Source organism: Budorcas taxicolor, chromosome 24 (genome assembly GCF_023091745.1).
Source record: "Budorcas taxicolor isolate Tak-1 chromosome 24, Takin1.1, whole genome shotgun sequence".
NCBI lineage: Eukaryota > Metazoa > Chordata > Mammalia > Artiodactyla > Bovidae > Budorcas > Budorcas taxicolor.
In genome coordinates this window covers 3272387-3294237 of record NC_068933.1, presented here as the reverse complement: position 1 = coordinate 3294237, position 21851 = coordinate 3272387, and the positions used below count along the sequence as shown (strand labels likewise).

The following is a 21851-nucleotide window of genomic DNA, read 5'->3' as shown; positions in this document are numbered from 1 at the left end:
CACTGCTGGAGAGTGTCAGGTGGTGAATAAAATACACCTGTGAGGGGCATTGAATGGCTTACTTCTGCATAAAAGCCATGAGGGCCCTGGAATGTATTGTCAACAGTTCATCTCCTCAGCCAACAGGACACAGGTACTATCCTGGAGCTTATATTGCTTATGCAAACATTTTACATCAAGTTAACCATAATGAGGGCTTCCCTGGAGACTCAGCAGTAAAGTATTTGCCTGCAATGCAGGAGACATGGGTTCAACACCTGGGTCAGGAAGATCCACTGGAGAAGGAAATGACAACCCACTCCAGTATTCTTGCCTGCAGAATTCCAATGGACAGAGGACAGAGGTCGGTGACAGTACCTGGGGTCACAAAGAATTGGAAATGACTGAGCAACTATGCACACACAAGCAGCTCCTGTACAAAGTATTCTTCCAGCTCTTTGCACACCTTTGATGGACAGACATCACACGTCAGGGCTTTTGCTTGTTATCTCACTCACTCTTCCCAGCTGCTCTGGGACATTGTCTTTATCAAACAGACCCAGAACCCGAGGTTTGGGGACATGATTAACCTGTCAGAGTGACATCTCCAATGAGCCATAGGATGATGATTGCATCTCACATTGAACCCCCAAAGCCAAGCTATGCATGTGTGAGCCTTTTCCTACTGAAAGATGCAAGACATGGGTAAATGTTCAACTGGAAATTCTCTCAAAAGGAGAAGGGTGCAGCAGACGATGAGATGTTTGGATGGCATCACTGACTGAATGGACATGAGTTTGAGCAAACACCAGGAGATGGTGAAGGGAGGCCTGGAGTGCTGCATTCCATGGGGTCACAGTGAGTGGGACATAACTGAGTGACTGAACAACCGCTGCCCCCAGTGTATGTCCTAAACTGTTTGAGCTACTATAGCAAATTCTGTCAACTGGGTGGCTTAGAAACAACAGACATTTGTTTTTCTTATGGTTCTGGAGGCTAGAAGTCCAAGGTCAAGGCCCAGCAGGTCTGGAATATGGTGAGGGCCTCCAGAGTCATAGACAGCATTTCTCTTACTGTGTCCTCACCTGGCAGAGATGGATGGAGCTCTCTGGGGCCCCTTTTATCAGGGCACCAATCCCACTCATGAAGGCTCCACACTCATGACCTCGTCACCTCCCCAAAGGCCCCACCCCCTAACGCCATCACAGAGGGGGCCAGGTTTCAACGTATGAACTTTGACGGACACACCCATTCTGACTGTAGTGAGACAGGAGGGACTGAAAGGCAGTGTGAGGTGGTAGAAAGTGCATACATTGGTTTCCGTCCTGGTTCCTGGCACAGAGCTCCTAAAACCCTTACACAGTCCTATAAGATGAGCACTTGGAGGATCTTTTGTTCCGTGGAGGTGACTCTGGCTGGGCTGGGGATCTGGAAAGGCGCTGATCAGCAGAAAGACCAAGTCATGATTAAAAGCTTGGCATTTTAAATCCCACTCCATGGCAAGATCCCCCAGAAGAGTGTATGGAAATCCACTCCATTATTCTTGCCTGAAGAATCCCATGGACAGAGGAGCCTGGTGGGCTACAGTCCATGGAGTCACAAAGAGTCAGACAGGACTGAAGTGACTACCACTCCACATGTCCACAGATGGAAGGAGGGCTGGAAATCGAGTAACGGTCCATCGTGCCAGCCTGTGCATGCATGCTCAGTCTCTTCAGTCATGTCCTACTCTTTGCAACCCCATGGACTGTAGCCCACCAGGCTCCTCCCTCCATGGGATTCTCCAAGCAAGAATACTGGAGTGGGTTGCCATGTCCTTCTCCAACCTGAATAAGCCTCTATTAAAACCTCAGTGTTACAGGGTTCAGAGAGCTCCTAGATGGGCAAACACCCACACCTGGAGTGTTACCCCCAAGTCCATGGGTACAGAGGTCCCTCCCAGACCTCACCCTGTGTTTCTTTTCATCTGTATGCATGGCCTTTAATGACCTGGTGACTTGAGTAGGCATTTCTCTGAGTTCTGAAAACCACTCTAGCAAATTGACCAAACCCAAGGATGGGAGCTTTAAAGGCTCTGATCTACCGTTGTTTGTTCATGAGCACAGAGGACAACCTGAACCTGGGACTGACATGTGATACATGTGTGGGGGCGGGGGCAGTCCTACAGGACTGAACCCTTCACCAGTGGACTCAGACACGGTCTCCAGGAAGACGGCGTCAGAGCTGACTGAAATCCTAGGACACCCAGCTGCTTTCCCTGCATCGGTGACCAGAAGTGATGAGCTTTGAGTGAGGAAGGCAGGAGCCCGGACAAAAGCTAGGACATTGCTTCACAGCCAGCGACGTGTGTTTAATGCATAGTGTTTGTCCAGTCTGAGGACCAGAGTGTGTTCTGTGTGAACAATGGACATACAGCCTTCCCTGCCAGCCCTGCCCAGTAGCTCTCTCTGCACTGTGCGCGCAGTATCTTGTGCATTCCCAGCAATGATCCCGCAATTCTCCTTACATTTCAGAAGAAACAGCTGGAGTTAATTCTCTCAGCATCTGCCTTGTCACAAAGCAGAGAGGGAAGATTGGAACTCTGCTCTGAATTAAGTACTGACTTTCCTTCTTTCCGCAGGATCTGCCTGAAATAACAATAAGAAAACAGAATATCAGGCACCTTAAAATTCTAGCCCTTTAACTTAATCCATGAGACAGAAAGCAAAGCTGTGGCTCAAGAGTTCAGGAAATTTTAGGAGTGAGACTGGGGGCTCAGATTTCCAGGCTTGCTGGACAGCATCCCTCCCCACTCCTGCTGAACCTGACCTTGTTTATGAAACAGTTCCCCAGCCTGATAGCTCAGTCAGTAAAGAATCTGCCTGCAATGCAGGAGACCCTGGTTCAGTTCCTGGGTCAGGAAGATCTGCTGGAGAAGGGATAGGCTACCTACTCCAATGTTCTTGGGCATCCCTTGTGGCTCAGCTAGTAAAGAATCCGCCTGCAGTGTGGGAGACCTGGGTTCAATCCCTGGGTTGGGAAGATCCCCTGAAGAAAGGAAAGGCTACCCACTCCAGTTTTCTGACCTGGAGAATTTCATGGACTATACAGTCCATGGGGTCGTAAACAGTCAGACATGACTGAACAACTTTCACTTTCACTTTCCCCAGCCTGAAGGATGGAATGCTTTCTGGTAGCTGGACTGGGAAAATTGGGGAACTTTGGTAGGAAATCTTTTCACACAAGAGATACAGGCAAGAAGAGTGTGTTTAAGGGAAAAACACACACGATCTTTATTGGGAGTGTGTCAACTATCTAAGATAATTCTACCCACAAGCCTCTGCTATTTCCTGGACCTCAACAGAAGACAGTGAAGGGGAAAAGCTGTTTTGGGGGCAGTTCACCTCACCACTGTGTTCCCCTTCTCCCTCTCCCCCAAGTTTCATGTCTCGTTTCTTGGTGCCCTCCACCACCACCACCCATTTTGGAGGAAAGTGCCTGAAATAAAGTGTGTAGAGTAACCCAACAAGTGATTGCAAGCTAAGTAAATCTTTTCTCCCAATGCGTTCCAAATTAAATCCTGATGGTTCTCATTGACAAGGTGAAACACAGGGAAGCATATTGTTTCCCTCAAGTCCATGATCTCTTGACCATGTGGGAATAATTAAGTTAACTGCCTTCCTTCCAATAAAGAATTTTACTGTAATTGCACTTTAAATTAGTAATGAATGCAGTAACCAAGTGTTTGGGTGTGTCCACGCCAGTCCTTCAGACATATTATTTGTGGTTTTAAATCTCCACATATAAAAGTGTCTTCTTTTAATTTGAAAGTGCTGTTCAGTGACATTTGACGAAAAGGTTCTGATACCCCACAACAAGGAGTATCAGCAACTTAATATCGTGAAGCACAGTCAACACCTACCTGTGACTTTGCAGATGCAAACGATCTCTTCTTAACACCAAACTGAAAGGGGACAACTTTCCCAACCAAAGAAGGGACAACTGGCTGATTTATGAATAAAAATGAAGTTTGAGAATCCAATTCCTAAAACTTGGTTGTCAGTTTCTCTCAAGGGTCCATGTTCTAGACATCATAAAAGCTCATAAAAACTGTAGGAATTCTGAGTAAGGCTAGGCTAATAAGGGAGCTGCGGGCATGAAATAAGGTACAACAGCCCCACACCCCCCAATCCACAACCCACTGTTTCACTTTCCCAAATTTCAGTTGTCTGAGGTCAACCTTGGTCCAAAAACACCACATGGAAAAATTCCAGAAGTAAACAATTCAGAAGCTTTAAACATTGCCGTGGTCTGAGTCCAGTGAGGAAATCACACAAGCTCAGCTCTGCCAGCGCCACCGATGAGACTGATCAGGTGTCTGGCGGGTCGACCTTTGGTCCCGCAGTAATGGCTCCTTTGTCAGAGGGGCTATTGGGCTGTCAGGTGACCCTCGTTTTACTGAACAATGACCTTCCAAAGTGCCCGATGTGATGGTGTTGGCTGGTCGTGGAAGAGACACCAGTGACCCTGGAGGAGTGACGCTGGCAACTGGAATGTACTGGAGAGAAGCCAGATGGCATCTCCTCTGGTGACGTTCTTGAAGGAGGAAAGGAAGCAATGGCCTGTGGAGCTGGGTGAGGGCTGTGGTGAGGGCTCCTCGTCTCCTGTAAACTGACTGAGGAGCTCGGGCTGCTTCTGCTGTCGCTCCTCGGAGGGCCGGAGTTCTGCCTCTACAGGTGCTCAGTTAGGAGGGAAGGAGGTGGGAGGGGGGTGCAGGGGAACCCATGTACACCTGTGGCTGATTCATGTCGGTGAACCACAAAAAACACCACAATACTGTAAAGAAAGCGAAAGTGAAGTGACTCAGTCATGTCTGACTCTTTGCAACCCCGTGGACTGTAGCCCACCAGGCTCCTCCATCCATGGGATTCTCCAGGCAAGAATACTGGAGTGGGTTGCCATTTCTTCCTCCAGGGGATCTTCTTGACCCAGAGATCGAACCCAGGTCTCCCACATTGCAGGCAGAGGCTTTAACCTCTGAGCCACCAGGGAAGCCTGATTTGAGCCAGGTTCAATCCCTAGGTCAGGAAGATCTCCTAGAGAAGGGAATGGCAACCCACTCCAGTATTCTTGCCTCCCTACCCCCCTCCACCCAAAAGAGGGCCTCAAAGAAACAATACTGTAAAGTAGCCTCCAATTAAAGTAAATTAATTTTTTAAAAAGAGAGGGAAACAGCAGTGTTAGAATAAGATGGTGTGGGAGCCAGAGTGGACTCCTCACATGACCGGGTCACAGCAGCATGCTATCCTGTTCTTATTATGCATCATTATCATGGCTCTCTGACTGCACCCAATTTGATATTTCAGTTCTGTTGCAGGTGTGTGTGTGTGTGTGTGTGTGTGTGTGTGTGTGTGTGTGTGTGTGTAGGAGGGAGTGTTCTTTTTCTAAGATTCCATCCACCTGCAGCTCCAGGCAGCCCGGGGGGTTATGGGACACATCCCCTCTGGATGGGTGGGAGATATATAGACCATGAGAAAATAACAGGAGGATTTATCTCACAGAGTAAATGAATATGTGCAATAATTGTTTAGAATGTAAGTACAAATGAGATAGCATTTAAAAATTATCAAATTGGTGAATATTTTCTTTTCTATGCTATATAAAATAGATAATGAAGAAGGACCTACTTACTGTATGGTAACTGGACTCAATATTTGGCAATAACTTATAAGGATAAAGAACATGGAAATATACGTATTTCTAAATCTCTTTGCTGTGCACCTGAAACAAACACCACAATGTAAATCAGTTATGTGCATTTGTGCTCCGTTGTGTCTGACTGAAACCCTATGGACACTACGGCTCTTCTGTCCATGGGATTTTCCAGGCAAGAATATTGGAGTGGATTGCCATTTTTTCCTCCAAGGGATTTTTCCAACTTAGAGATTGAATCTGTGTCTCCTACATTAGCAGGCAGGTTCTTTACCACTGAGCCAACTGGGAAGCCCCTAAGTCAACGTGACTCAGTGCATACCTTTTGTTATAACAGGATTAACATTAATCGATGTTGAACCTTGTTTAAGGAGCTAACATACCAGTTCATTCTAAGATTTCTAAGATAACACTTTGAAGAGTCAATCAGATCATGATTTTGAAAACTTCAGTTTGATAATACATGTTTACTAATATATAATTACTTAAATATTGCCTTGTGTAATGCAATAACTGTCCTTAAAAAGAAAACTTAAATGTAAAGTGTGGTTAAAACACAGAGAAGGCAATGGCAACCCACTCCAGTACTCTTGCCTGGAAAATCCCATGGACGGAGGAGCCTGGTAGGCTGCAGTCCATGAGGTCACTAAGAGTCGGACACGACTGAGCAACTTCACATTCACTTTTCACTTTCATGCACTGGAGAAGGAAACGGCAACCCACTCCAGTGTTCTTGCATGGAGAATCCCAGGGACGGGGGAGCCTGGTGGGCTGCCGTCTCTGGGGTCACACAGAATCAGACATGACTGAAGCGATTTAGCGGTAGCAGCAGCAGTGATTAAAACAAGTGGCATTGTTTATGAAGGAAACAGCAGCTCCTGGTAAACCAATAAGTTCTAGAATCAGACCAGCAGCTCCAGGACAGTGTTATCCTCACAAACGCTATGCTTGTGTGCTTACTAAGTCGGTTCAGTGGTGTCTGACTCTGTGACCCAATGAACTATAGTCAGGCTCTACTTTCCATGGGATTCTCCAGGCAAGAATAATGGAGTTGGTTGCCATGCCCTGCTCCAGAGAATCTTCCTGACTCAGGGATCAAACTCATGCAGTCTCTTTTGTCTCCTACATTCGCAGGTGGGTTCTTTGCCACTAGCGCTACTTGGGAAGCCCCCACAAACTCTATCAGTTTAGTCGCTCAGTCGTGTCCAACTCTTTGCGACCCCATGAATCGCAGCATGCCAGGCCTCCCTGTCCATCACCATCTCCCAGAGTTCACTCAGACTCACATCCATCGAGTCAGTGATGCCATCCAGCCATCTCATCCTCTGTCGTTCCCTTCTCCTCCTGCCCCCAATCCCTCCCAGCATCACAGTTTTTTCCAATGAGTCAACTCTTCACATGAGGTGGCCAAAGTACTGGAGTTTCAACTTTAGCATCATTCCTTCCAAAGAAATCCCAGGGTCGATCTTCTTCAGAATGGACTGGTTGGATCTCCTTGCAGTCCAAGGGACTCTCAAGAGTCTTCTCCAACACCACAGTTCAAAAGCATCAATTCTTCGGCACTCAGCCTTCTTCACAGTCCAACTCTCACATCCATACATGACTACTGGAAAAACCATAGCCTTAACTAGATGGACCTTAGTCAGAAAGTAATGTCTCTGCTTTTGAATATGCTGTCTAGGTTGGTCATAACTCTTCTTCCAAGGAAAAAGCGTCTTTTCATTTCATGGCTGCAGTCACCATCTGCAGTGATTTTGAAGCCAGAAAAATAAAGTCTGACACTGTTTCCACTGTTTCCCTGTCTATTTCCCATGAAGTGATGGGACCGGATGCCATGATCTTCATTTTCTGAATGTTGAGCTTTAAGCCAACTTTTTTACTCTCCTCTTTCACTTTCATCAAGAGGCTTTTTAGCTCCTCTTCACTTTCTGCCATAAGGGTGGTGTCATCTGCATATCTGAGGTTATTGATATTTCTCCCGGCAATCTTGATTCCAGCTTGTGTTTCTTCCAGTCCAGCGTTTCTCATGATGTACTCTACATAGAAGTTAAAGAAGCAGGGTCACAATATACAGCCTTGACATACTCCTTTTCCTATTTGGAACCAGTCTGTTGTTCCATGTCCAGTTCTAACTGTTGCTTCCTGACCTGCATACAGATTTCTCAAGAGGCAGGTCAGGTGGTCTGGTATTCCCATCTCTCTCAGAATTTTCCACAGTTGATTGTGATCCACACAGTCAAAGGCTTTGGCATAGTCACTAAGCAGAAATAGATGTTTTTCTGGAACTCTCTTGCTTTTTCCATGATCCAGCGGATGTTGGCAATTTGATCTCTGGTTCCTCTGCCTTTTCTAAAACCAGCTTGAACATCAGGGAGTTCACGGTTCACATATTGCTGAAGCCTGGCTTGGAGAATTTTGAGCATTACTTTGCTAGCATGTGAGATGAGTGCAATTGTGCGGTAGTTTGAGCATTCTTTGGCATTGCCTTTCTTAGGAATTGTGATGAAAACTGACCTTTTCCAGTCCTGTGGCCACTGGTGAGTTTTCCAAATTTGCTGGCATATTGAGTGCAGCACTTTCACAGCATCATCTTTCAGGATTTGAAACAGCTCCACTGGAATTCCATCACCTCCACTAGCTTTGTTCGTAGTGATGCTATCTAAGGCCCACTTGACTTCACATTCCAGGATGTCTGGCTCTAGATGAGTGATCACACCATCATGATTATCTGGGTCATGTAGATCTTTTTTGTACAGTTCTTCTTTGTATTCTTGCCCTATAACCTACAATATATTATTTAACTTCTTTGTAACTCAGTTTTTCTCTGTAATAAACAGCATAAATCTTATAAAGTTGTCGTAAAATTAAGCAAGATGTTTAAAAGCACTTAGCACTTAGCAGAATGTCAAATCTTCGCGTGCAACTCTGATGGTAAAGAATCTGCCTGCAATGCAGGAGATCCAGGTTCAAACCCTGGATCAGATGATCCCCTGGAGAAAGGAATGGCTACCCACTCCTGTCAGTATTCTTGCCTGGATGAATCCCATGGACAAGGGAGCCTGGCAGGCTACAGACCATGAAGTTGCAGAGTCGGACAAGACTGAGTGTCATTAACACTTTAAAAGTACTTACTCAATAAGAATATCATAATGCTAATAATATTTAATTAGATGTTACAATATTTCTAGGGGATTCAAGGGAGTACATGAAAAGTTTAAAAATATACTAATAAATACCAATGCATCACATGGCAACATTCAGACTTATGAACAAGGAATGACCACTGAATTAGGGGAGAGCTGGAGAGTGTGGGATCTGGAAATGGGGGTGGGGAAGTGACATCACAGGCAAGGAGGAGCTGGAGAACTGACCACAGGAGGCAGCAACAGGCAGGGTGGTGACCGCTGTCTTTGATAATGGGCTGTATTCAGGTTAGGAGAGAATGGGGAGAGGTGAAAAGAAGATGATTCCTAGGAGGTGTTTCCTCTCTCTGCTCCAGGACAGGAGAGAAAAGGGCCAGGCAGTGCTGGGGGGCGTGGACCAGACAGTGTTTTGTCTAGTTGTTCTCTGCTTGCATGCTTGCTTTTTTGCTCATTTGCTTTGTCTTGGTTCATAAACATGGAAAGTGAAACAACATGTTTGTGTAATAATGGAATCGATCAAGCAGAGAAAAGAAAAATGGTTATGCAGAAGGAGGAAAAATAATGGCACGGAAGAGATGAGCCCTAGTGCAGATTTGAAGGCTCTGGTCATAGATGGAAAATGACTTCACCATCTGTGATAACAGCCGTAAGATCCTGGGATTACGCAGACTTTTACCAGCATCAACATGAACTTTGCATTTATAATAATTAACAGAGAATAGGAAAGTGGATCTAGATTCAAATGTTTAGTAATTAAGTTATATAATTACAGTCATACTTTGATAAAGTTTTAAAAAATGTGTTTAAAATATAAAGTGATTTGAATTTTGATGATACTTCCTTAATATAAAACACAAAATCTAATGGAGAAATGTGAAACAGTTTGGATAAGGGGTGATATAATTGGATATATTAAAGAAGCAAATTAATATTTTGAAACTGTTTCTAAAATATGATGGTATACACGCTTAGAAAAAGAAGTGAGCCTTACAGCAAGTGAAAGAATGCAAATCACTGGGATTCCACAAAATATATTATTTTTAAATCACTTATTTTTCTCTTGAGAATAAGAAAGATTAACAGAAATCTCTGAGGTAATCCAAAAGTTTAGATTCTTCCCCAATAATAAAGGCAAACAAAAAATTTTCCAGGTAGCCTATAAACCAAGAATATTTTTCTGAACAACTCCTACTTTTCCTAATTCAAGAATAAGTGAAGGCCCTGAAGAGCATATGCTCTAGAATGTGATCTGGTGCTTCTCCATTCTTCTGTCAGAGAACAAAGCTTTCCTTTGCTTCTAAAGTGAACTCAGTCCTGTTCTATTGGCTCCAAGGACACCAAGTAGAAGGACTGTTCTTGAGAAGTGACTCAGGAGGGTTCATAAGGAAAGTCCTTGACTTAATAAGCAAAGTAAAACTGTATGCTGCAGTTCCTAAAGATGTCTGATTGAAGTTTAAACAAATAAATCTTCTTTGAAAGGCCCAAATAAGAAATGCCAAGCTAAGGAGGATGGAAATGGCCTGGGAGCTCTGTGCATTATCAGCTCTCCTCATGGTGGTGGCAATGGCTGAAGTCTGAAGACCTCAGCCCCGGAGCTTGGACCCCGACAAGCCTGCAGAAACTCCATGAAGTCGGAAGGACCCAAGACTGGTGGGGTCTGGGGAGAACTGAACTGAGTTTCTCAAGCTGGTCAGTGTGAGGGAAGTGCAGAGATCAAGCCCTGAGCTTGTGGACTGGGAACACTGACTCCAAGACCCTAGACTACCACAGAACTAACCCTAGGGAGTATCAGATAGTAAGAACTCACACAAAGGAAGCCACTTGAATACAAAACCTGGCATCACCCAACCACCAGTAGCACCCTGTGCAGGAGGCCTCATTCAACAGCAAACAAAACAAAAATGCAAACCCAATCATCAGCAGACAGGATTATCACCTCAGCCTTGCCCATCAGAGGAAAAACAAACAAACAAAACTCAGCATAAATCTCACCCTATAGGAAGCTTACACAAACCACTGGACCAACCTTAGGAGAGCAGAAACCAAAAGGAAGAAAGAATTCAACCTTGAAGCCTGGGAAAAGGAGACCGCAAACACAATAAGTTAAAAAACAATAATGAAAAGGCAGAGAAATACTACACAAATGAAGGAAAAAGCTAGAAACACAGAAGTTCAAATAAATAAACTACCTGAAAAAGGATTCAGAATAATGATAGTAAAGATGATCAAAAACCTTGAAAACAAAATGAGGAAAATGCAAGACTCAATTAACAAAGACCTAGAAGAATTAAAGAATAAACATACAGAGACAAATAAAATAATTACTGAAATTAAAAGTACTCTAGAAAGAATAAATAGCAGAATGTCTGAAGCAAAAGAACAAATCAGAGAGCTGGAAGATAAAATGGTGGAAATAATTTCTGAAGAGCAGAATATACTTCTGAATAAAGTAAAAGAATGCCAAGAACTGAGGATAGTATCAGAGACCTCTGGGACAATATCAAACACACCAACATTCAAATTATAGGGATTCCAGAAGAAGAGAGAAACAAAGGGTATGAAAAAATATTTGAAGAGATTATAGTTGAAAATTTCCCCAACATGGAAAAGGAAATGGTCAGTCAAGTCCAAGAGGCACAAAGAATCCCATACAGGATAAACCCAAGGAGAAACACACCAAGACACATACTAACCAAACTAACAAAGACTAAACACAAAGAAAGAATATTAAAAGCAGCAAGGGAGAAGCAACAAAACACACAAGGGAAATCCCACATGCTTAACAACTGATCTTTCAGCAGAAACTATGCAGGCCATAGGGAATGGCAAGATATATTTAGAGTATTGAAAGGGAAAAATCTACAACCAAGATTACTGTACCTGGCAAGGGTCTCATTCAAAATTGATGGAGAATTTAAAAGCTTTTCAGACAAGCAAAAGTTAAGAGAATTCAGTACCAGCAAACCAGCTTTACAACAAATGTTAAAGGGACTTATATGGTCAAGAAATACAGGAGAAGAAAAAGATCTACAAAATCAATCCCAAACAATTAAGAAAATGCCAATAGGTATATGTATATATATATATATATATATATATATATATATATATATATATATATAGTTACTTTAAATGTAAATGGATTAAATGCTCCAACCCAAAGACACAGACTGGATGAATGGATACAAAAACAAGACCCACATATATGCTGTCTACAAGAGACCCGCTTCAGACCTAAAGACACAAATAGACTGAAAGTGAGAAGATAGAAAAATATATTCCTTGCAAATGGGAAGCATAAGAAAGCTGGAGTAGCAATCCTCATATCAGACAAAATGGACCTTAAAATAGAGAAGATTGCAATAGATAAGGAAGGACAATACATAATGATCAAGGGATCAATCCATGAGGAAGACATAACCATTGTAAACATCTATGCACCCAACATAGGAGACCTCAATACATAAGACAAACACTAACAGACATAAAAGGAGAAATTGACAGTAACACAATAATAGTAGGAGAACTTTTAACACACCCCACTCACACTAGTGCACAGATCTTTAAAACAAAATTAATAAAGGAAACACAAGTCTTAAATGGTACATTAGATGAAATGGATCTCATTGATATCTTCAGGATATACACCTTCTCAGGTATACGTGGAACATTCTCCAAGATAGACCACATCTTGGGTCACAAATCAAACCTCAGTAAATTTAAGAAAATTGAAATTATATCAGGCATCTTCTGTGACCACAATGCTATGAGGCTAGATATCAATTAAATGAAAAAATAAAACTGTAAGAAACACAAATACATGGAGATTAAACCACACATTTCTAAATAACCAACAGGTTACTGAAGAAATAAAAGGGAAATCAAAATTTTATAGAAACAAATGACATGAAAACATGACAATTCAAAACCTATGGGAAGCAGCAAAAGCAGTTCTAAGTTCTATTGCTTAGAGCAATACAGTCCTACCTCTAGAAACAAGAAAAACATCAAATAGACAACCTAACTTTACACCTAAAACAGTGAAAAAAGAAAAAGAATAACAACAAGAACAAAACCCCAAAATTAGTAGAAAGAAATAAATCATAAAGATCCAAGCAGAAATAAATGAAAAAGAAATGAGAGAAACAATAATAATGATTACTAAAACTAAAAGCTGGTTCTTACAAAACTAACAAGACTTTAGCTAGAACCATCAAGAAAAAAAGAGAAAAGAATCAAATCAATAAAATTAGAAATGAAAGAGGAGCAGTTACAACAAACAATGCAGAAATATAAAGGATTATAAGAGATTTTATGAACAACTATATGGCAATAGAATGGATAACCTGGACAGATTCTTAGAAAAGTTCCATCTTCCAAGACTAAACCAGGAAGAAATAGAAATTATGAAAAACCCAATTACAAGCACTGAAATTCAAGCTGTGATCAGAAAGAAACTAAAAACAAGTGAAGTTGCTCAGTCATGTCCAAGTCTTTGTGACCCCATGGACTGTAGCCTTCCATGCTCCTCCTCCCATGGGATTTTCCAGGCAAGAGTACTGGAGTGGGTTGCCATCTCCTTCTCCAGAGGATCTTCCCAATCCAGGGATCGAACCCGGGTTTCCTGCACTGTAGGCAGATGCATTACCGTCTGAGCCACCAGGGAAGCCTGACCAAAAATCTCCTGAAAAGCAAAAGCCCAGGACCAGATGGCTTCACAGGAAAATTCTATCAAACATTTAGAGAAGAGACAATGCCTATCCTTCTAAAACTTTCAAAAAATTGCAGAGGAAGGAACACTTCCAAACTCATTCTATGAGGCCACCATCACCCTGATACCAAAACCAGACAAAGACAACACAAAAATGGAAAGCTACAGGCCAATATCACTGACGAACATGGATGAAAAAATCCTCAAAAAAATTTTAGCAAACAGAATTTAGCAACACATCAAAAAGCTCATACACCATGATTAAGTTGAGTTTATTCCAGGGATGCAAGGATTCTTCAGTGTATGCAAATCAATCAATGTGATACACCATAATAACAAATTTAAAGATAAAAACAATATGATAATCTCTATAGATGCAGAAAAAGCCTTTGAAAAAATTCAGCACTGATTTATGATTAAAACTCTTCAAAAAATGGGCATAGAAGGAACCTACCTCAACATAGTAAAGGCCACATGTGATAAGCCTACAGAAAACATTATTCTCAATGGTGAAAAACTGAAAGCATTCCCCATTAGATCAGAGACAAGACAAAGCCACTTTCATCACTATTATTCAACGTAGTTGTGGAAGTCCTAGCTACAGCAATCAGAGAAGAAAAAGCAATAAAAGGAATGCAGATCAGAAAAGAAGTAAAGCTCTCACTGTTTGCAGATGACATGATACTGTACATAGAAAACCCTAAAGATAGTATCAGAAAATTGCTCCAGCTAATCAGTTAATTTAGCGAAGTTTCAGGATCAATACACGGAAATCACTTGCATTTTTATATACTAACAATGAAAAATCAGAAACAAATTAAGGAATCAATCCCATTCACCATTGCAACAAAAAGAATTAAATATCTAGGAATAAACTTACCTAAGGAGACAAAAAAAAAAAACAAAACAAAAACCTGTACATAGAAAATGTTAAGACATTAGTGAAATAAATCAAAGATGACATAAACAGATGGAGAGATATTCCATGTTCCTGGGTAGGAAGAATCAATATTGTGAAAATGACTATACTACCAAATGCAATCTACAGATTCAATGTGATCTCTATTAAATTACCAATAGCCTTTTTCACAGAACTAGAACCAAAAATTTCACAATTCATATGGAAACACAAAAGACCCCAAATAGCCAAAGCAGTCTTGAGAAAGAAGAATGGAGCTGGAAGAATCAACCTTCCTGACTTCAGATTATACTACAAAGCTATAGTGTTCAAGACAGTATGGTTCTGGCACACACACAAAAATATATAGACCAATAGTACAAGATAGAAAGCCTGGAAATAAACCCATGCACCTATGGGAACCTTATTTTTGACAAAGGAGGCAAGAATATACAATGGGGGCAAAGACAGCCTCTTCAGTAAATGGTGCTGGGAAAACTGGAGAGCTACATGTAAAGGAATGAAGTTAGAACACTTCCTAATACCATACATAAAGATAAACTCAAAATGGATTATAGACATAAAGCTAAGACCAGAAACTATAAAAATCTTAAAGGAAAACATAGGTAGAACACTCAATGACATAAATCAAAACAAGATCCTCTATGACCCACCTCCTAGAATAATAGAAATAAAAACAAAAGTAAACAAGTGGGATCTGATTAAGCTTAAAATCTGTGGCACAGCAAAGCAAGCTGTAAGCAAAGTGAAAGGACAACCCTCAGAATGGGAGAAAATAATAGCAAATGAAACAACTGACAAATGATTAATTTCCAAAATATACAAGCAGCTCAGATAACTCAATGCCAGGAAAACAAACAACCTAATCTAAAAATGGGAGAAAGACCTAAACAGACTTTTCTCCAAGGAAGACATACAGATGGCTAACAAACACATGAAAATATGTTCAACATTGCTCATTATTAGAGAAGTGCAAATCAAAACTACAATGAGATATCACCTCAGACCAGTCACTATGGCCATCATCAAAAAGTCTACAAACAAATGCTGGAGAGGATGTGGAGAAAAGGGAATGCTCTTGCACTGTTGCTGGGAATGTAAATTGGTACAGCCACTATGGTAGATGGTATGGAGATTCCTTAAAAAACCACCATATGACCCAGGAATCCCACTCTTAGGTATATACACTCAGAAAACCAGGGTTGAAAAAGACACATGTATCCCACTGTTAACTGCAGCACTGTTTACAATAGGTAAACAGTGGAAGCAACCTAGAGATGCTCATCGACAGATGAGTGGATGAAGAAGTTGTGGTACATATACTCAAAGGAATATTATTCAGCCATAAAAATGAATGCTTTTGAGTCAGTTCTAATGAGATGGATGAACCTAGACCCTATTATACAGAGTGACATAAGTCAGAAAGAAAAAACATCATATTCTAATGCATATATACGGAATCTAGAAAAATGGTACTGAAGAATTTATTTACGGGGCAGCAACGGAGAAACAGACATAGAGAATAGACTTATGGACATGCGGAGAGGGGAGGAGAGGGTGAGATGTATGGAGAGAGTAACATGGAAACTTACATTACCATGTATAAAATAGATAGCCAACAGGAATTTGCTGTATGGCTCAGGAAATTCAAACAGGGGCTCTGTATCAACCTAGAGGCGGTGGGATGGGGAGGGAGGTTCAAAAGGAAAGGGGTACATGTATACCTATGGCTGACTCATGTTGAGATTTCACAGAAAACAAACAGACAAAAAATAATACCCCCACAAAAAAAGAAGTTAACATAAATAATGGAGTTTGAAATGTCATAGCTAGTAATGTGATAATATAAAAAGATAATGTAAATATAAAAGATAAATAGCTTATGGACTGTAATTGCCTACTTATGAAGTGTGATAGAAAGCTTTGGTTAAATAATTATAAGGCAAATGTTAGAAAACAAGAACATTTCTAACCATAAGAAAGCTCAATAGATTAATTTATGTACTTATATACATAAATATTTTAGACTCTATTTTATAAAATAAATGTGTAAAATATTTATGTGTGCAATAATAATATATAAACATGTACATATATGAGTACATAGTATATAATGTATATATATATATATAACATAAATTATATAATATGAAACATAAATGTGAAAGTGTGTGTGTCTATGTAATGAGCTCTTGCAATACAAAGCCTTTCCAAGGATTAGTGAATATTCTTTTATAAGCCACTTAGATGGAATTTTTTAGCCTGAAGAAATTTTAGTAAAATTACGATAATGCTCTGAGTTAATAATATGACCAATAAACAGGGGTTATATTTTTAATTCCAAACCATGGCTTCTTTAGATTTATCAGCAGTTGATATATATATTTGAAACAGTTTCCTCCGTAGTTTGTGAGGTTTCTCAATGACTTCTGCCTCTGTGTTTAGTAACTTAGGATTTTTATGACTCAGGAAGAGTGTTTTACCACTGTTTCCAAGCTTTGAGAACCAGTTGTGTAGGCACTCATGGGAAAGAACAGGGCGATGGAGGAATTTGTCCTGGGTCACTGGTCTTTCTGAGGATGCGACTGCCTGAGCTACCCTCTCCCTCACGGCTGCTGCTTTCCGTGAAAGTGGAAATCTCTCTCTCCTGAGGGGTAGGGAGGGAGGAGGAATCTGGTGGATGACGGGAGGGGCCTCAGGGGGTGATGAGGGGAGAGACCCTTTGAAGAGGGTCTTTTCCATTTCCAAGAACCAGGGCTGTCCAGTAAGAGGATGTATTAAAACCAGCCAGAAATCAGAGGAGGGGAGCAAGTACAGCAGTCTCCATCACACTGGAAAACAAAACCAAAAATGAAAAAACTTCCCTGGTGAATTCCCTAGCTTTACTCAGCTACATGCAGTTACTTGCAAGATTACAAAATTTATTTGACTCTCGCTAAAGTCTTATATATTCAGATACTTTTATTGCATCCTGAAGGCTACTCATTTTTTTTTTTTTTTTTCTGAAAGCATCAAGTCTTGTTTGTTTTATCTGTTTATTTTGGGTGACATTTGTTTTGAGTTTCCTGCTCTTTATTATCTTGCATCGATTGCCACATTCCTTACTTATTGTGCGTTTGTCTTCTCTCTCCTGAGTAACTTCAAGATAGTGTTGTTTCAGCACAGAAGTTGGGTGTCATGGGAGAGACATCAAGGCTTGCTGGTTCAGAGCAAGGCCCTGCTCTGGGGAGACCTGATGTGGAGACCACGCCTCCTCAGCGGGGATAGTGGGCTGCTGATGCGGCTTCCATTTGCTGTGCTGTCTGTCTCCAGGACATGGCGATGCAGATGAGAATGAAAGGCAGACGTGGCGGGAGCAGGGAGATGAATGGTTCTCTGGAAGGGTGTCCTGAGTGGACGGGAGCTGGGGATGCCCACCAGGGAGCATCCTGTGCGGTGACTCCTGTGGACGGGAGAAGACGGAGCAGCAGGGCCAGAGAGAGCCAGGGGGCTGCGCGGGGGTTCATCCAGATGGCCTCAGTGACGCCAGGGCCCTTGGAAACAGTTCTGGAACTGTGGAGTACCCCATCCCAGGGACCATGGGGTGGTCCCTGACATGATCTGTCCCTGAAGACGTGGGCCCCGGCAGTCTGTCCCTGAGGGTCCCCTGAGGGGCTGGCAGCAAGCAGCCACCACTGGCCACTCCTTCCATGTGGGGCCATCAGTGAGGGAGCACCGCATATCTGCCAGGAGTGCTGTCCATTCCAGGAGTCCCGCGGTCTAGCCATGGTGCTGCTCAGAATGATCAGTTAGGACCACATTACCACACAGGACTAACTTCCTCAGTGAGCTCTCCAAGGTGTGTAAAGTCCCTTCACTGTTCCGATTTCCCTGGTGAAATGCGTAGCAGAAGAACGCATGCTCGTGTGCAAAGATTTGACAGCCCACATACACAACGTTTAAATGTTTTGTCAGGCCACATGACTAGATGAATGGGACCAGGATTCAAAATCCAAGGCCAGACCCTGTTGTATTATGTGAAGAAGGAAACATTCCACTCATCACTCCTGGGTTCAGCTAAACATGCAGAGCCATGGAAACAAAGAGATCATGCAAATAAGATTTGTAAAAAATCAAGGATACTTTAAGTTTCTTTGGCATTAATTTCTCATTTAAATGCTTTCTTCTCTGTAATCATCATCTGTGTTTTTTCACTCTTTTAACCTTCTTGAGGCTTTCAATGGCTAAGTCGAAGATCTCTCTTGATAAATGTTGCACTGCACTTGAAAATATGTGAGATCTTTTCAAACATCATTTTATACTGATTTCTAACATCAGTTCAGTTCAGTCGCTCAGTCATGTCCAACTGTTTGTAACCCCATGGACTGCAGCACGCCAGGCCTCCCTGTCCATCACCAACTCTCGGAGCTTGCTCCAACTCATGGCCATTGAGTTGGTGATGCCATCCAACCATCTCATCCTCTGTTGTCCCCTTCTCCTCCTATCATCAATGTTTCCCAGCATCAGGGTCTTTTCAAATGAGTCAGTTGTTCACATCAGGTGGCCAAAGTATTGGAGCTTCAGCTTCACCATCAGTCCTTCCAATCAATACTCAGGACTGATTTTCCTTTAGGATGGACTGGTTGGACCTCCTTGTTGTCCAAGGAACTACCAAGAGTCTTCTCCAACACCACAGTTCAAAAGCATCAGCTCTTCAGTGCTCAGATTTCTTTATAGTCCAACTTTCACATCCATACATGACTACAGGAAAAACCATAGTTTTGACTAGACAGACCCTTTGTTAGCAAAGTAATGTCTTTGCTTTTTAATATGCTGTCTAGGTTGATCATAACTTTTCTTCCAAGGAGCAAGCATGCTTTAATTACATGGCTTCAGTCAGTATCTGCAGTGATTTTGGAGCCCCTCAAAATAAAGTCTGTCATTGTTTCCACTGTTCCCCCCTCTATTTGCCATGAAGTAATGGGACCAGATGCCGTGATCTTCGTTTTCTGAAAGTCAAGATTTAAGCCAAATTTTTCACTCTCCTCTTTCTCTTTCATCGAGAGGCACTTTAGTTGTTCTTTGCTTTCTGCCATAAGGGTGGTGTCATCTGCATATCTGAGGTTATTGATATTTCTCCCTTCAATCTTGATTCCGCCTTGTGCTTCATCCAGCCCAGCGTTGCTCATGATGTACTGATTTCTAACATAGTTCCACAGTGATAAGAGAAAAGAGTGCATGATTTCAGCCCCTTTAGGCCATGAAATTTTTAGACTGTTTTATGTGTCTAGATATGTTCGAATATCTCCTGGTTTGTAGTATATGGGAGCTTGAGTAGAACTTCTACCCTGATGTTGTGTGGACATTGTATAAATCTTAGTCATGTTGAATTGGTTCATAGTGCTTTCCAGCTCTATTGTATCCTTCTACTTCTCTCTGTTTCATACTGTTAATTTTTTAGAGTTTGATATAGAAACTCCAACTAAAAATCTTAATTTATCTACTGAAAAAAATAATTGTAGTATATAGCAGAACTATCTGTAATTTTGTTCTGCATTTTCCAAGTCTCCTACAAATATGTTATTATGCTTTCATAATTTAGAAAAAATAAAAATTAGAAAAAAATTTTTGAAAAATAATCCAGTGGTCTTTTAGGTAGAAATAATGCCAGCTTGGGCTTCCCTGATAGCTCAGTTGGTAAAGAATCTGCCTGCAATGCAGGAGACCCTAGTTTAATCCCTTGGTTTGGAAGATCCACTGAAGAAGGGTTAGGCTACCCACTCCAGTATTCTTGGGCTTCTCCTGTGGCTCAGCTGGTAAAGAATCCACCTGTAATACAGGAGACTTGTGTTCAATCCCTGGGTTGGGAAGATCCCCTGGAGAAGGGAAAGGCTACCCACTCCAGTGTTCTGGACTGTACAGTCCATGGGGTTGCAAACAGTCCGACACGATTGAGCCACTTTCACTTTCAATACCAGCTTGCCATTATGCTTATGTAATGGTAATGAATTGGCTCCAAAGCAAACAGCATAGCCCAGGATGAAGGCAGTCAGGCAGGAAGAATTATATCCTGCTCAGGAAAGTGTCAGTGCTGTGTTCTATTCAGATCTTCAGCTGATTAGATGAGATCCAGCCACCTGGAGAGGGGCAAGCCACTCTACTCAGTCTGTGGATTTAATACTTACTCTCTTCCCAAAACCACCTTCACAGAAACATCCAGGAAAACATTTGACAAGGTATCTGGGCACTCTGTGCCCTAGTCAAGTTGACATATCAACTAACCATCACACCCCTTTTACAGATAAATTGACAAGCTCTGAGTTAACTTACACAGGCAACATAGATACCAGGTTGTGAGCAAAGATTTGAACCCAGAGCTTCATGGTATTCTAGGTCCATATATGTAAATCATATGTAAGCATGTAAATCATAAATATTTGCTATTTTTTAATTTAATAAAATATAAATTTGATGTTTAAAGCAAATTATTTCATATTAAAATTTCATTTTCTAGTTTCATCCCACAAATGACTTCCCATATTTTTTCCCCTCAGAAATGACCAGAGAAGTAGAATTTCATAAAATGTTTGATGTAGGGCTTAGAAAAATCAAGAAATATTTTCAGTTGAGAACTGTAATTTTAGAAATCAATACCATATATGTATTTTTATATTGCCTGTTGGTTATGAGAGTCTGGAAGTACTGGTGTCCTCTTATTTAGCATTTTATTCCAAGCACTCAGAACAGGATTTCCTCATACTAGCTCCCCACCAATGAATATTTGTTAAATTTTGAGTGATTAAATGACTAGAAGAATAAACAAATAACTTTTATCTGTCCTCAAAATTTTTCATGAATGTAACAGAATTAGAAAGTGGTGGTAAGCAGGTTTGGATATAGATGATAATCTCACCACATATTATTTTTGCTTCTAACACTGTGATTATAAGATATGATCTTGCTGGTGGATAGCCTTGCATTAATTATTCACAAGCTCTTGTACTTGGTTTACTTTGCATCATTCACCCCTTAGAACATGTCCCATATTCCAGGGGTTGATAAGAAAGCAGTTATGACTGGAGATGCTGTGAAGATAAAATGCAGTTTCACGATACTGCTCTGAGTCTTAGCTAATAATTTTTCTTTTGTTTCTTCCAGTGAAAAAGGCGATTGAATTGAAGTCAAGAGGAGTCAAGGTGATGCCCAGCAAGGACAGCAGCCATAAGAACTCTGTCTGTAAGTCAGCCTCTCTCTGTATGAGGATGGATGTGTCCATTAGAGGGGAGCGCTTCTGCAGAAGTGCTTCTCTGAACTGCCTTCCCCACGGCATCTCGTTCTGCTTTCCTACCGTCAAAAGTATTTTCTGGGAGAGAGAGTCTGCACTCACTTCACTCTATTTGGGGAGAGCATGTGTTCATCTTAATTCTAA

At 41.5% G+C, this 21851-nt stretch overlaps 1 protein-coding gene across 1 annotated transcript in view; it reads left to right on the top strand.

The window, feature by feature from the left end:
* The window catches only part of CSMD1 (CUB and Sushi multiple domains 1), a 1658099-nt gene that overhangs the window by 945376 nt on the left and 690872 nt on the right, over positions 1-21851 (top strand). Inside the window, exon 7 of the mRNA XM_052661250.1 lies at positions 21581-21658. Coding sequence (XP_052517210.1) covers positions 21581-21658 — 78 coding nt within the window. The remainder of the gene's footprint in view (positions 1-21580; positions 21659-21851) is intronic.